General features: G+C 38.3%; 1 protein-coding gene across 3 annotated transcripts in view; it reads right to left on the minus strand.

Annotated features, from left to right (window-relative positions):
- PIE1 (SNF2 domain-containing protein / helicase domain-containing protein) overlaps positions 1-17,585 on the minus strand; it is a 134,702-nt gene that overhangs the window by 76,560 nt on the left and 40,557 nt on the right. For all 3 annotated transcript variants that reach the window (XM_089417712.1, XM_089417710.1, XM_089417711.1), the window contains 7 exons: positions 17,300-17,388; positions 16,895-17,183; positions 16,056-16,191; positions 15,702-15,932; positions 15,370-15,530; positions 14,960-15,004; positions 13,049-13,117 (listed from right to left, as the gene is read on the minus strand). In XM_089417712.1, the coding sequence (XP_089273838.1) occupies positions 13,049-13,117; positions 14,960-15,004; positions 15,370-15,530; positions 15,702-15,932; positions 16,056-16,191; positions 16,895-17,183; positions 17,300-17,388 (1,020 nt within the window). The remainder of the gene's footprint in view (positions 1-13,048; positions 13,118-14,959; positions 15,005-15,369; positions 15,531-15,701; positions 15,933-16,055; positions 16,192-16,894; positions 17,184-17,299; positions 17,389-17,585) is intronic.

The raw sequence follows: 17,585 nt of genomic DNA on the forward strand, positions 1-17,585 counted from the left end.
AATGAAGAGGAAGACAACAAAGGGTTCTTAACCTCCAAAGAAATAACAGTAACTGCAATACCAGCGAGCTCAACAGACAAGAAATCAGAGGGCACAAGAATTAAGGATATGGACAGAAAGACAAGAAGATCAGGACGAAAAACAAACAAAGAAATAAGGAAAGAAAAAACGGAAAAAGACAAAGAGTTGGGCTTTCAACACACCATTCCTCGTCAGTTAGCCGATTTGGGGTCTAAAGGAGGCAAAAAGGGAAGTGTAGCAGGCCCTGCAAAAGGGATGCCATCCACAAAGGGTAAATAATGAATATTATCTCCTGGAATTGTAGGGTCTAGGTTCTGGAAAAAGAATAATGGAAGTGAAATCACTAATACAAAAGGAAAGACCAGTAGTCACCCTCCTCCAGGAGACGAAGTTGAGCGAGATAGAAATCTCCTCCATTCACTCCAAACTTTGGGGTTTTAGCAATATGGAAGCGAAAAGCTCGAGAGGCGCTTCGAGAGGCCTCTGCACAATGTGGAATCCAGCAAAATTACAATTGGTAAGCTCTATAAAAACCATTCACTGGATTGCAACTACTTTTAAGATTTTAGAGTTGCATCAGACCTTCTCTGTGATCAATGTATATATGCTTGTTCACTTTAAAGAGAAACAGGAATGTTGGAAGTCATTGATGGAGTTAAAAAACACTGATTATGGGCGCAACTGTATACTAGGAGGAGATTTCAATACTTCTATGGGTCAAAATGAGAAGCGGGGAGGCTCCACAATTAGGGATGCCTCCCAGGAGAATATGGAGGACTTAATACTCAATCTCAATCTTTTTGATGTAAAACCTCCTAAATTCCTTTATACTTGGAATAATAAGCGCTCAGGCCCGAGACATATTGCGGCTAGGCTTGACAGATTCCTCGCCTCTGACAGCCTTCTCTTATTGAATTTATGCCTAAAATCCTTTATTCTTTCGTGGTGTGGCTTGGACCATCGTCCAATCAACCTCCTTATCTCGCCCTCTCTTAATCTTGGGCCTATTCCCTTTCGGTTCTCTCCTCTATGGTTGGACTCTTCTGGGTTCTCTGATATGGTCTCTCTTTCATGGTCAGTTTGGGTTGAGGGCAGCCCAATCTCTATCTGGGAATCCAAAATTAAAAGGCTAAAAGGAGATATTAAACAGTGGCTAAAAGAAAATAAATCGGAAAGGCAATATGCAATAAAGGATACGGAGAAACATCTAGCTTCAATTCAGGGGCAAATGGAGATGGCCCTAATTAATCCAACTGACTTCCAAAAAGAAGTTGAAACCTTCAAGGCTCTTCATGGCCACCTCAAAAGAGAAGAAGAGTACGACTCATGGCTGGAGATAGAAACACAAAGTTCTTTCATAAGCAAGCAAAATTTAGAGAAAGCAAAAACAACATTTCTCAAATCCAACATGGGGGACAGACTCTAAGTAATTTCGAGGAAATTAAGAAAGTTGCGTTGGACCATTTCAAGAACCTCTATCAAGAGGACCCCCAAATGGATCTTGAAAGTGAGGAATCTTTTATGGAGAATGTCCATGCTCTGGTTTCTACATAAATGAATGTGGCCTTGACCTCCCCTCCAACTTCAGATGAAATTAGATCAATTGTGTTCTCCTTTTCGCCTGACAAAGCACCTGGACAAATGGTTTCTCTGCTAATTTCTATCAAAAATTTTAGGAAGTGATCAGTAAAGACCTGTGTCATATGATAGGGTACTCTTTCAAGAGATTTATAATGGGGGGAGGAATCAACTCTTCCTTCTTAGCTTTAATTCCTAAGGAGTCCAACCCCTCCTCCTTTGCTAGATTCCGACCTATCTCTCTTTGTAATGTCTCGTATAAGGTCATCTCGAAATTGCTTGCCTCCAGGCTCAAAAATCTTCTGCCTCTTTTGATCTCGGTCAACCAAGGGGGATTTGTGCTAAGGCAACAAATCTTTGATAATATAATTTTGTTGCATGAGGCTATAGATTCGAGTTGGAAAAGAGGGGATCAAGGAATGATAATAAAATTGGATATGGCAAATGCTTTTGATAGGGTCAAAAATAGCTTTCTGCTGAAAGTTCTGAGAAAGTTGGGGTTTGATGCAACCTTTATAAAATGGATTGCTCTTTGCATCTCTTCTCCTTGGATCGCCCCTCTAGTCAATGGTCGAGTGGCAGGCTTCTTTAAAGCCTCCAGGCGATTACGTCAAGGCTGGCCTCTCTCCCATTTTCTCTACATAATTATGGCTGACTCACTGAGTAGAAGATTGGAGATTGATCATGATTCTCACCATCTTCTGGGGATCAGATATAAAGAGGGGATCAAGAGTATCAATCATGGACAGTTTGCAGATGACACCATCCTTTTAGGTGGTGCCTCAGTTGTGATCGCCAAGCGCTTCAAAGTAACTCTGGATAATTCAGCTGTGATTGTCAGGCGCTTCAAAGTATATTTGGATAATTTCCATAGAGCCTTGGGAGGAGCCACAAATGACAGCAAAAGTCATATATATACTTGGAATATCTCCCCTCAGAGGGAAAAAAGATAGAAGAAATTATGGGATTCAAAACTGTCAGGGATTGGAAATATTTCAACTACTTAGGAGTCCCAATCTTCCTAAGAAGAGTGGCTCCCTATGCTTGGCAAAGGGTTCTTGACAAAATAAAGTCGAAAATTGTGAATTGGGGAGGAATCTGGCTAAATAATGTGGGGAGGACTATCCTAGTGAAATTTGTGCTATCATCCATCCCTCTATATCAATTCTCAGCTCTTCAAGCTCCCAAATATGTATTGCATCAGCTTGGAATATATATTAGGAAATTTCTATGGGAGGGAGGAAAGAAAGATAATAAAAAATTCCACCTAGTGAACTGGAAAACTATTAGAACGCCAAAGCAACATGGGGGGCTTGGCATCAGAGATCCCACCATGGTTAATTTGACAATGGGAGCCAAGCTCTATTGGATTCTGAAGACGAAGCCTGATCACTAGTGGGTGCAAGTAATGAGAGCAAAGTATTTACATCAATATAACAACAAAGAGGAGCACATGGAAGTATCACAAGGTTCTCCTATCTGGAAGTTAATGCAATCATCTTTGGCTCTCATTTTGAGCAATCTCTGTAAAATTCCAGGTAAGGGTGATTCGATCAATATTTGGTCGAATAAAAATCCTAGGACTTCCCCCTTGGGTTTGGATCCCTCTATCTCCTCCCTAAGGGATCACTTGATGCAGCGCGGGGTGGTCCATTTAGACAAATATCCAATTGGGACGGTCAGGGTCTATGGAAAGGGTGGAAAATATCCCAGCAAACCTAATCCCATTATGGGATATTCTAATAGAGAAACTAATTGGATGCGCCCCCCTTGCGCAATCAATAGAGGACAGGTGGGGGTGGAAGAACTCCACATTCTTGGTCAAGGAAGGCTACTCCCAGCTGCTTTTCAACGCCCAAATTCCCCCCCCAAGTCCTCAATCTAGAATAAGATTTGGAAAACAAATGCTATCCCCAAAGTAAATTTCTTTTGTTGGTTGTTAGCTCATAAAAGAATCCTCACTGCGGAGAATCTCCAAAAAAGAGGCTTCATTGGTCCCTCTCGATGTCCTTTATGTGAAAACTCAGAGGAAAGCATCCCTCATCTCTTCCTCCATTGCCAATTTACAAGATTGGTTTGGTCGGTGACCCTTGGGCCACTTTTCCTGAGAACTAGGTGGTCGACTGATCTCCTCAACCTCTTTGACTCTTGGCACAAGTTTTACACAGGCTCCCTTTAGGCCAAAAGCACCTTCAAGGACCTCTGGATTGCCCTCCCCAAGTACGTTTGCTAGCAAATATGGCTATCAAGAAATAAGGCGATCTTCAACTCAGCTCGCCCTCCAGCCAGGATCACTGCTCTAAAAGCTCTCTCATCTTGTTTTGAATTTCACATACCAACTCTAGAACCCTCTCTTGATCCTAATGAATTGGCTTGGCTCTCTCCTTGGGCTTGGCCCCCGTCCTCCTCATCCCCAAAGAAACTGTCACAATCCCGCCCTCCTTGGATCCTCCGTTTGACTCAAGAAGGACTTGTTGAATGGATGCATAATTCAAATTCATGGACTCTTCAATTTGATGGTGCCTCAAAAAGAAATCTTGGGGTGGCAGGAGGGGGAGGGATTCTCATTAATCCCAATGGAATAATTGTTGATCGGTATGCTTGGGGTTTGGGCAGGAAGACAAATAACCAAGCAAAAGCCTATGGATTATATTTTGGCCTCACTCTAGCTCAGCAAAAAGGAATCAAGGAAATGAATATCTTGGGGGATTCTCTCTTAGTTATAAAGCACATGAACTCAAGCACTATAACCCAAAATAACAAGTTAAATTAGATACTAAAGAGAGCCCTTGGCTTGCTCCCTCTCTTTGGGCATTTGCAATTCTTTCATATTTTAAGAAGTCTAAATAAGGAGGTGGATATGCAAGCCAATATGGCTTGCCAAATGAAAGAAGGTTGCAACAAGGTAAATGGAACTGAAGGTTATCATCCCATCCCCTAAATTTGAGCATGAATGTCCTAAATTTGATGATAAATCTCTCCTTCTACACTAAAGACCAGACACAAAAGTCATATACCTTGGAATTAAAAGTTATAATAATCCATGCTACCCCTCCCCTCCCTTGGAGTGAATTAGTCTTGTCTCCCTTTGTTCCCTCCTCTCTTCTTCTTCTCCCCCTCTTCTTCCTCCACACCTTGCCCTCTCCGAACCCCATCTGCCTGCCACCTCCTCCGCCCCTTCATTCCTTCCCCCCCCCCCCCTCTCCACTCATCCCACACTTGTTGCCCCCCCTCACATCCAACATCCTTATTGGCACCCCCTCGTCCCCCCCATCTGGAATCAGTTGAGCATAATCCTTACCTCACACTTGACTCATGGTTGCATATCTCAACAACCCAGGACACTTGGCGCGGAGCAAGGAATAAGTGTGAGAACTCTGTGTGTCGATTTTCATATTCGGTTCCGTAGCAAGAACAATCAAACCAGCTCTATGTGTGATTCCTCAGAACGAGAGCCTCATTTAATTCCTCTGGGCTGGATCAGATGGCTCACATGAGGGATAGTTAATTTGCTTATGGTGGAAGTCGTTTCAAGCCTCAAGATAATCATGGCAGTGAATTGGGACCCTGGAGGTAAGCATGCAATCTCTCGGCTCGGTAACTACTATAAATTGGGGAATAAAGGTCTTAAATTCTGCAAAAGAAAGGATTTTGTCCAAAAGGTTGTTGGTGGAAAGACTCTCTAGCAGAGCCTAGATTGTCTGTGGACAATTCTGGTTGTTGAGAGTTGCCCCTTGTTAGAGATAATTGTCGGAGAGTTTCAGTCTGGTGAGTGCCATTTGTTAGAGATAATTGCCGAAGAGATAATTGTTGGAGATTTTGAGTCTTGCTTTGGTGTGATTCTAGGCATTGTGGTGTCAATTGGGTCATTATTTTTTGTTCCACTGTGTCAATTGGGTCATTGTTCCTCCTCAGTGGAAATTGGTTCACGGTCTCTATTCCTCTGTGGAAATTGGGTCACTAGTTTTCCCTTGGTACATCTCTTTCTCTTCGATATCATGGATTTTGACTCCTGGGCTATCGACATCGGTACTCAGATAGGTTGGCGGGTCGCTCTGATCGGAAATGGGAGAAGTGCCCACCTCTAGCTACATACTCCCCTCATGCCTATGGGCCATGTGAGAGAGCATTATGAATTGAGGGAGATTTTGGCTTATCTTCGGAAGTGTTTTCAGCAATGCAATGAAGCTTGGGAAATGCAAGAGAAGAACCAAAAGATTAGTCAACTAGAAGATGAGGGACATGCCCTACGCAGTCAAATTGAAGATCTGAAAATTCAACTGGTAATGAAGAACTTTTAGAACGCTGAGGAATCAACTGGAATTGACCTTAACCAGCCTACTAAATTGGATGACTAGTCTACCTCATTTGCCTGTGTTTTATGCTGAATTTTAAATGTATTTTGCTTTTAGGGCAGTACTGCAAGGTTTATCCTAGTATACATGTAAACACTCAGTCGCAGTTTGAAATTTTGAAAAGAAAATGGGCTTGTACAGCCAGTTTGCAAACAAAGATGCCCTTGGATGGCAATGTAAACGAAATGTAACCTCATGTTTTTTGCCGCAACCGGGCGCAGCGTAATATAAATCTACTACTCTTTACTGTTGAAAAAAATTGGGTTTTGGACGTTTCGATCTTCATACTTAAGTTGAATTATCATTTCAAAGCTTATGCAAGTCATCAATTTCATAAAAACAACTCTTTGGTCAAGTTGGCCATCAGCAGATGCCCCATTTCATTCCATAAATCACAAGATTACTTCTTATTAGTCAGCTTAAGAATTTGTATTTTTGTAACTAATAGATGATCGATGCTCGAATGATTAATCATTAATCTAACAAGGATGACATTTCTAATTTCATAATAATGTACTTGATATCCTCCTCATCTATATATGGTAAATACATGGGCCACTGCCCTTCTATCCTCTTCCAAGGCATTTACCCACAAACAGTCATTTGTTTTGATCTTTTAAACCCTTAGCAATTCTTGTATGTATCCAGCTCCTAAAGTAGCACCTCTTTATTCCCTAGTCTACAAAGTTTACATCTTAAATTAAATTTGTCTTTAGCTTTTATAGAAGTGACCATTGCGCTCCCAAAGTGTATTGATACATTTGTACTTAGTAGCCCCATCGACCTATTTGTGGTCATTTGTTGGACATTTATAGAATTATTTTTTCTTAAATTATCCACAAGTATCAAAATATATATGTTTTCATATATTTTGCAACTAATTTGGCACTCTGCAAATTCTTTTTTGAATATAAATGCATTATAATATTTGAAATATATAATATATAAAAAAAACTAGCTCCAAGGGTTTTTGACAAATAATGTTCATGGCACTCTGGAAACCCCATTATAGAGTCTGGTAGGTTGGGTTTGCTTTTGCTTTTTCTTATGTTTACATCACTAACAAATTAAAAACAAATAAAGCACTTTAAACAAAAAATTAAAAATGAAAATATAAAAATAAAAAATATAACATGAAATGGGACAAACTTCCCAAAACAATGCAAAAATTTAAAAAAAATCTCCCACATTTCTCAGATGCACCAGTTCCCAAAAGTTTCCCCTGGGAATATTTCTAGCAACTTAGATTATGCCTATGGAATCGCAAAAATAAATAATCATATCTTCATTAAGGTATCTTAACCAATGATGCGAACATCGCGATTTTTTCGCAGAAATGATTTAATCGTCGATTTTTTCGGTGATTTTTTATTTTCAAAACATCGCAATCCGACCCGAAAAAAATGTGGGGACGCGGAACAGTGACTTCTAAAGGCGATTTTTTCTTTTTGCTCGCTTTTTTCAGACAAAGGGCAAAAGTGAGAGCTAAGGAGGAGGAGAACTCATCTACAAGGGCAAGAGAAGAAAAAATAGAAGGAATTTAGCATCCCAAACAAAAAAAATCAAGTTTGGACCAAGTTTCTTCAGCAAAGCGTGGTTTTCATGTATGGGCATCAAATTTGGCCATTTTTTTTGTTTTTTCTTGTTTTTCCTTGGGTTTTTATCACCCATTTATTTTACATGATTTTTGTTTGGATTTGATTGCGTTTTTTTCATTTTTGTTGCATTTGGTGGAGAGGGTTCATTTTGGTCAAAAATGCAAAAACTTGATTGTTAGATTTATTTGTTTAATTTCTTCTTGTGCCCTGGTTTTTTTCCAACATTTTTGCTTGGGTTTGAATGAGTATTTTTTGCCATTATTGTTGCATTGGGTTGAGGGTTTTTTGGTCAAAAATTCAAAATGTTGTATGTAAATTTTAGTTTTATGTTGTTAACTTGCAATTCTTCTTGTGCCCTAGGTTCAAACTTCAAACTTCATCTTACATTAAAACTCAAGAGTTCAACAAAGTTACAAACATGCCAATGAAATTAGACCCACTGCGGGAATTTGGTGAACCTGATGGGGGGTTTCACAGATCAAATTTGACTTGCAAGTTATATGAGCATCATATGACAGGGGTATACAAATTGAAGTATCACTTTGCACAAATTCCTGTACATGAGGTAGGGGGCCTTGTACAAATACAAATCTAGAAATCATCGGAAGAGCCCTCAAATCATTGGAAGAAATAGAGACAACCAAATTCTCCAAGTCAACTCTAAAGAGTCAAAAAACATGGAGTAGATTGTCAGGATTGGGAGGTGACCGTGAGAGTGGTATTGGTTCTACTTCACCATTAGCATCTACACCCAACCCTGTAGCTACCTCATCATTTTTTGTTCCTAGAACCACACCTGGTGCACAACCATCTATCTCTTCAGTTATTAAAAAAAGGGAGAAAGAAGAATCCACTTTTCCAACTGGCGGTTGATGTTATTGCTACCGTTGGCCCAAGGTACAAAGTCCCTTCATATGATGACTTTAGAGGGCGCATTCTTCAAAATGAAAAGGTTGACTGCACTAAGAGATTGGAGGAGTTTAGGACATCATGGACACACACAGAATGCACTATGATGTCAGATGGTTGGACCGATCAAAAGGGTAAAAGCCTTGTTAACTTCTTGGTTAATTGTCCCAAGGGGACAATGTTTATAAAATTTGTTGATGCATCTGCACATATCAAAGATGCATGGTTATTATGTGATTTGTTGGATGTGTTCATTCAAGAGGTGGGTCCACAACATGTTGTCCAAGTCATAACGGACAACGCTGTAAATTATGTTGTTGCTGGAAAGATGTTTATGGAGAGGTATCCTACCTTATTTTGAACACCTTGTGCTGCACACTGCATTGATTTGATGTTGGAGGATACAGGAAAAATTCATTTTGTCAAGGATATTGTTGAATCATCAAAAATCATTACAAAATTTGTATATAATCATGCATTTGTGCTTCATTTCATGAGAAGATTCACCAATAAAAAAGAGTTGGTGCGCCCTGCCATTACATGATTTGACAACAATTTCATATCTCTTTAATCCCTCTTGAATTCTATGTGGGATGTGAAGAGAATGCTTCTTTCAGAGGAGTGGCATGCTTTGGCAATTAGCTGCAAACCAGAGGGAGAGGCCATATGCAAGTTAGTTTCATACTAGGAAAGCTTTTGGACGAGAGTGCAGAAGGTGTGTAGCATTACTGAACCTTTGGTAAAGATTCTTCGATTAGTTGATGGAGACAAGCTTGCAATGGGCTACTTGTATGAAGCCATGGATAGGGCCAAAGAATTCATTCGGAACTACTATGATGATAAGGGGGATGAAGGGTTTGAGAAACAACAACTCCTATGGGAAGTGATTAATGAGCAATGGAACAATACACTCCATCATCCCATTCATGCTGCAGGGATCTACCTGAACCCCGCATTTTTTTACTCCCATGGTTTCTTATTTGATGTTGAGTTTATGGATGGATTCTTCACTTGTGTTCAAAGGATGGTGCCATCTCCAACATAACATGCAAAAATCTCCTAAGAAATGGAGATATACAGAATGGCGGGTAGCACATTTAGCTTTGACATGGTTGTTGTGGATAGGAAGACTAAAATGCCAGGTTAGCTTTAGTTTGTTTCAAATTTCATTATCTCTTCAAGTTCATACTTTGCTTCAATTTTCAAATTTCATTTTTTTTTCAAATTTCATTTTTTTTCTTATGTTTATCTTATTTCTTATAGATGCATGGTGGAGAATCTATGGTGGTAGAATACCCAATCTCCGAAGAATTGCCATTCGAGTGCTCAGACAAACATATTGCTCCTCTGGATGAGAGCGCACCTGGAGTGTATTTGAAAAAATACACACCAAAAAGCGCAACACATTAAAATATTCCATATTTCCAATTAATTTTTTGAATTCATTAAATAATAGTTTTTTATAATTATTATTTTATTATTTATCATTTATTAATTTATGACCCTTGTACAAGTTGGAGTCCCAGCAACTTAATGACATGGTCTACATCTACTACAATCTTCGATTGTGGGTGAGGCAACTTGAGAGGACACCTAATGTGGGGGCCATCTCATTGGATGGGATCAGTGTTGCGGGGGAGCGCCCCCCCCCCCTCGCTCCCGCTCCCGATCCGCGCTCCGGGCGGGAGCGGGTCGGGAGCGCGCTCCCGAAATCGCTCCCGATTTCGGGAGCGCGCTCCCTAAAAAAAATTTCGCTCCCTGCCTTTTCGGGAGCGTTTTCGGGAGCGTTTTGCCTTTTTTGCATTTTTTTTTTTGTAGTAATGTTCGAAATGCAATTTTTTTTGAAAGAAACAAATAGTTTTTGAGTGGGGCAACTTAATGATCAAGTCTAGGCCCTAGTATTGATATGCTATTCATGGTAATGTTAAATTCTTAAAGTAAAAGTGACATTTTCTTTAATTTTCATTTTCATCCTTTTACTTAAATTTTTAACATTACCATGAAATGACTCAGGATGTTTGAGAGTGGTTTCGTCCTCATTGGATTTCATATGGAGAAAGTAGAATTTTAGATTTCATTCAAAATCCAGCAGACTTATCAGTTTTTCAGGATTTCAGGATTGGGGGATTGCAATGTTTCCATTGAATTTTGTCATGTATTAGGGTATGGAACTCATATTTAATCAAGAGTACCAATCCCTCTATGTACCTTGATGTTAGTGACATTGGTTGTCGAACTCCTCTATCATGACCCTTCTAAAAATGTACGCATCACTCAAACAAAATCTTGACTTGACATGCCATGCTTTTTCTATCTTATGTTAATGCTTAGAGGGTGATATTAATGACAAAGATCCCTATACAGATACAAAGGTAATGACAAAGATACCTCTGGATATTAATGCTTGGAGGGTGATATTAATGACAAAGATCCTGATTTTGCAACAAGACTAAAAAATTAGACATTTCTCGTGGTGGCAAGAGGCCCAAGCATAAGAAATAGATAATAGATTTACTTCTCTTCTCTAGTTTCTAGTAGCTTTTATAACTATTGACTCTTTCATATTTATTATGATATTTTTTTAAACAATATATGACAATTTAAGTTTGAAGTTGGCAATTATAACTCATTAGTAATGAATTATGAATATGATGCTTCATGAAAGTTGAAAGTTGTTTCATTTCGTTTCATTTTATAACATTTCATTTCATGTTAGATATTATTTGTTGTAATGGTTACACTTAGCTTACAAGTACAACTTTGGTGATCAATGATGATAAATGTTATATATTGAATTTTGAAAGCTTGAAACTTTAAGATTGATGAATCATGAGACTCAATATGTTGTATGTTACTATGTTACTAACTTGCGGACGTGGTTGATGAAGATTATAACTTCTAGATGATTGTTGTTATATGGTTCAATCTATGCTTTTTTATATTTTTTATATCTAATTCATCATTCTACATGTTTTTGTTGACATATATGTATCAAAAATTAAAAAATATAAAAAATATATATATTTTTAAAAAATCGCTCCGGGATTCGCTCCCAAACCGGGAGCTTCTGAAAATGGTCGCTCCCGCTCCCGCTTCCGCTCCCGCTCCCGCTCCCAAGTAACATTGGATGGGATTGATACCACTATTGCATGGAGGGTTGAGGCCGACAAGCCTATCATGCAGTCGGCCCCTGATTGGTTAGAGCAAGAGGTAATGGAGGGGGTAGAGGAGGAGGAGGAGGTGACACCACCTACCCTTGTCACCAGTAGAGGACGTGATCTACCTCCTATAGCTCCTAGTTATTCAGCTTCTAGAGCACAACAGAGTCCAATGCCAGCTCCACCCCCATCCACATCTAGAGGGAAAGTTGTTACATATTTTCGCAAGAGGGGCAGAGAAAATCAGTAGTATTAGTTATTTGGTTCATTTCATTGTATATGACATTATGACTCATGATATGAGATACATTACTATATTTTTTGTTGATATTTTGAGGCTGAGTTGGGACTCAAGACTTAGTATTCAGGACATGATTCATTGTTATGTGTGATGTAGCACTAGAAATGATATTACACGTCTTATATATTAGTTTTTTTTCATATTTATGTCTCAATGCATTTATTTTATGTTGTGGATGCTTTAGATATTTAAAATTTTGAAAAAAAAATGAATATTTTTGTATTTGCCGATTTTTTACTGATTTTTTTTTTATTTCAGACCCTCGCCGATTTAATCCTGATCCCGATGTTCACAACACTGATCTTAACAAACAAGACAATGGGCACTTGAACACTTAAATGGTCTACAAAAGCCAGTAAATTTATTTATCAAGCACCAATTCATTTGCATTGTTATAATTGGCTAATTTCATTGTTTTCACAGAAAAAACAGTTATTTTGAATTATATCTTATATCATCTATCTTACCCATGAGTTCCACTTCGATATTTTGAGTGTAATTAATGACATGGACTTTCATTAATAAAATTATTTGGTCTTATATTATCTTATCTACGAGTATCAAAAACATGTAATTTTATATATATTCTGCACCTAATTTGGCACTCTGCATATATATATATATATATATATATATATATATATAGCTCCAGGGCTTTTTGGGAAATAACACCCTTGGCACTCTACAAACCCTGCTCTAGAGTCTGGGAGGGTGGGTTTGATTTTGTTTTTCCATATGTTTACATCATTGACTACTTAAAACAAATCTAAAACTTTCAAACAAAAGAAAAACAGGATATGAGACAAACCTCCCGGAACAATGGATAAATTCAAAAAAATTCTGGCACAGTTCTCAGATGTACGATTTCCAAAATGTTGCCCTGGAGATATTTCAGGATATGGACAAACCTCCCAGAACAATGGAAAAATTAAAAAAAAATCTGGCACATTTCTCAGATGTATGGATTTCCAAAACGTTGCCCTGGAAATATTTCTAGTAACTTAGAATATGTCTATGCGTTTGCAAAAACAAATATTTGTATCCTCATTAAGGTATCTTAACAAAAAAGAAAATGGACAGTATAGATAAAATGTCACTGGCCATTTGAAATCAGGGCATTCAGCTAACCTCTCTGGTTGTGTCATTACCCTCTGCTCTAGCAAGCTCCTCTTCTTCCAACAAAGTAACTTCATCATCCTACACATTAATACAAGATCAATTTGAAAGAATGAAAAGACTGAACTAACAAATCAAAGTAAAAAATGAAATTAGTAACTTTTCACAATCTAAACAACGTCATCCAATGTGACCACAAAATTGAACATAGCATTGAACCAGAAATTGCAGAATTAACTAACCTAAAACTGAAAACTCCACATTAGAGCATTATTTGACAACTAGATTGCAGAAAGCAACTAAATAGCAAGTTTACAACAATCTTGACAGGATTATGCCATAGACAACCTTCTAGACAAAAATTTAACAGAGCTTGATATGAGAATGCTGTAAAAGACATCAACAAAGTAATGGGCTAATATCCAACTAAACAAAGGATCTCAACATTAATGCAAATGACAATAAGGTACAAACAGAAAGGCACCATGGAATATGTAAAAGCCAGTTTTTATCCCCAGATTTAGCAAGTTGTGTGTGTGTGTCAATATAGACACACATGCACAAGGAAAGGTCGAAGACTAAACAATGATGTAAATATGTCAATTTTACATTAATAATAAAAATATATCACAGGCTGCAGATGCAGAAGGACAAAAACTTGGGTGGTTATAATTCCACATGAGAGGAATGAAAGAGGGCCTAAGGGATCAGGGGGGCTAAGGTAAATAATAATATTTTATTATTATTCCAAAGCTTTTATATTGTTTTATCCTGAGTCCTTTATTTCATACATTATCCTTTATTACCTGGAAGTGACTCACCGAGTGAAGTAAATAGACTTTTTAGACAACCAAGTGGCAAGTTAGAAACATGCAAATATGATCCTTGACATTGGTTGATGTGTGGGATCTTTTGTCATCATTCTTCCATAGGCTGTTGGGAAAACCACTGCTACCAGAATTCTAACAGAATACTAGATATGGCCATTATGAGAATTAATTGGAAATTATGCAAACGTGCATGAGAGATTACTGGCACTGAGGAAATCCTTTACAGCTCAGAAATCCTGGAGTCCCCAGCAGAGAGATTTCTTGGCTGACCTGTGCTGGAAAAGGCACAGCTGGTGGATTGCAATTGCTGTAGGAGTTAATATCCAGTGTTTTCCCCAGGAAATTGGGCGGTGTGAGAGCACTATGGCCATCCATAGGATAAATTCATCCTTGTGGACTCATAGCCTTACCTCGGTGGTGGTCCTGTTCGACTCATAGCCTCACCTCGAAGGTGGTCCTGTTGTAGAAACAGTCCAGGCAATAGAGAGCCTATCGTTGGGGGGACATCCTTCAGTACATAACCCTCTCTCTTTCCACAATTTACTCAACTCAGCATCTGGCTTCACAAGCATTGTTACACTTATGCTCCACAATAGTATTAGATTTTTGTATAACTTCACAGGTGTATGCAGCAAATACTCACCACATGCCACAGCACAGAAAACGCTACTAATCACAAAGCCACATGCCACGGTAGAGAAATTGCAAGATACCATCCAGCTTCAGATTTTAAAAATATAAAAAAATGCAATGTCTTAAACAATGTAAAATGTCACATCTCTTGAGAGAATCAGATAGACATGGAAATAGCAATTCAAAATCATCTTGCACAGCAAAACCCGGCATTCTATATACACCGCACCCTTTGATTCTTAAATGACTCAAACAGAGAAGGTTACAACTTGTAAGTAAGGTATAAGTATCCAACAAGACAAACTACAAGAGCTTCATTGAAATACATCACCTAAAAAATGCATCTTTAACAGCAAAAATAGCTTCAAATTGCAAGGCCCAAAGACAGGCATACCCGTGAAGAGATGTACCAGCTCCAGAAACAAAATTTAAACTTCTTAGGCATGGGAATGGACAATACCTCTTCTTCCCCTGTGACAGCTGCGTTTATGTACTCCACATCATCCTGCAGCAGACATGCTTATCTTAGTCAATCTGCCAGTAACAGGCAAGTTTGTATGATGGATGACCAGGCTGGTCAAGGCTTCATCTCAATCAAAAAGCCTGCAAGAAACAAGTTGACTAATCTTACTAAGCCACACCTCATCTAAATAGAAATATAACCTTACGGCCTTGAATTTTCACTTCAAGACCAGACACAAATGCGAGAATTGGACTTGTTACCAAGTTCAAATCACATTTGTTCAAGGTTTCAAATAGGGCAACTGAAGCAGCGAGCTTCAGGACAGGACTCACGCCTCACAGACTAGCCTTTACCGGCAACACTAACAAAGATTCACAATTATAGTTTATAGTATGTCAGAATCTTACCATTTCATTGCCAGAGTCAGAAGATGCAGCCATTTCCTCTCCAGCTGTCCTCTGTTCAAGTGACAGTCTTTCATCGCTCAACTCCCCTTGAGCTAGCGGATCAACTCCTTGCCCACCGTCAGTGTCATGGACAAATGCTGTATAAAGTCCATTTCCATCACCTGAAAGAGAATGAATATTGCTTACTTCCATTAGGTCTACAAGCATACTAAAAGAAGAATTTTAATCATTCTCCTTGACTATGTCCATCCTATGATCAGAAACTGTTCCTGATTCATTGCCATCAAAATCAATAAAATTCACATTCTGTTTCGCAAGCATAACACCATTACCTAATCCTTCATTTTTGTGTAGCTCATCACAAGTATCCAGTTTCGTATCTTGCGAATCTGAAGTAGCTGTTGGCTTGAAATCAGAGTCTCTGTTTGTGTCCGCATCAATACTTTCAACACCAAAATTCAAGTGTAAGGACTTTTCTTCCTCTGACAGTGACAAAGTTTCCTCATCGTCTTGTCCATTTTGTTCAACATTATCTTCAGAATTATCCTCTGCACTCTCGCTACCTGCACGTAAGTTCATTTGTTAGCTACAGCAGTCTCTACATGCTAAAAAAATTGCTTGTGAACAGAATCCAGCAAAGATTCATCTCATGTATCATCTTACAAATCCACAGAAATGAATTCCACCTCTATTATGTCTGTAGCGTTTAAGAAGTTCTTCTATGGGTATATCACATTCATTTTTCAATGCTGCAAGTTCCTCTCTACGCTCATCTTCAGTTATCAGTGCTTCATCAGCTTCCAAGGTTGCTTCATCATCTTCCTGCCATTTTTTCAAGACTCGAGATAACAATGTTAGGAACTACTGATTAACAAAGAAGACACTGAATAGAGTAAAGAACAACTAAACAAATTAAAAAGAGCTACATCACTCAAGTTTGAAACAACTGCTTTGTTTCAATAGTAAATTTTGCCTGAAGAAACAAACACAAAGTAACACATTCTGCATTACAAACATGTGATTTCTTTGCAAATACACATAGGCAAATATTGATGTAAACAACAGAGAGTACTTCAAGGAACAAAGATGAATGTCTACACCCATATTAGTATTGTCCATAAAGCTCTCAAAATATGGTATAAATAAAGATTTCTTTTTAAAAGAACTTTCATTCCAAAACAAATGCAAAACAAGTTAACAAATCACAGCCAGTATTATTTTAAAAAACACACATCGGAATATATTCTTTATAACTTACAAACTCCATTGCTTATGCAAATTACAAGTATACAAATTCATACACTAGTCATAACCAAGATAACTGATTTGAGTTGTCAAAGACCTAGGTTTAGACCTGCTTGTCAGTACTGGCTGACAGCAGGACCATACTTACTTCTTGACAGTATGACCTTTTTCTCACCCAACTTCGCTTGGCTTCTATGTTTGCAGCAGAAAACTAACAAATTTCCTAATATAATGCAAGGTCTGATCATCCATTGAGAAGAAAGAGTTATGTTCTGCTCACCATGTCATCTGCAGTGGCCATACAAAATTCATCCTCAGATTCCTCAACGTTTAGGTGACTTCCTTTGTCAAGAATCTTCAAATGTGCTTCTTCATCTGAGATGTGTATTTGGGATGGAGAACCTGAAGAAGGACCTGAGGGGTCCTTAGAAGATAGCCTATCATTTTTGTCCTGATGGTCAGACACTTCATTGCTAGGTTTTATTGGACATGATTGCAATAAGAGTTGTGATTTCCGTTCATGGGATGAAGGTAAGTCGACAAGATTCTCTGCAAGCATTGTTGAGTACCTAGTAGAATGATCACTAATCAGAACAGAAAACAAATTTTCTTTACACAATCAAGTAAAGAAATGACAAATTTAGCTCCTATTCAAGGAATCCAAAAGGACCAAAATGCATACTACCTTTCTGTTTGCCCCAAAAGAAAATCCAATTGTTTGTCGCGCTCTCGCTTCTTTCTTTCTTCAGTCTCCAGCTGGTGCTTATAAAGCACCTGAGAAATTTTCAAATAAAATAAAAAACAATAATGCCACCCATGCATTTAGATAGTAACAACCAACTTATGAGCAGGTAGGTCATGCCAAGCAAACTAAATAAGGTTCTATTAAAAGAATGCAAAATAGTTCCCTTGACATGAATAACACAATGACAATAAAAGATAAAAAAAAAAGATGGAAACATAAAAATTCT

The sequence above is a fragment of the Pinus tabuliformis genome, chromosome 3_2 (assembly GCF_031772625.1).
Source record: "Pinus tabuliformis cultivar Carrire ecotype Pingquan chromosome 3_2, CPIR1, whole genome shotgun sequence".
NCBI classification, from domain to species: Eukaryota; Viridiplantae; Streptophyta; class Pinopsida; order Pinales; family Pinaceae; genus Pinus; species Pinus tabuliformis.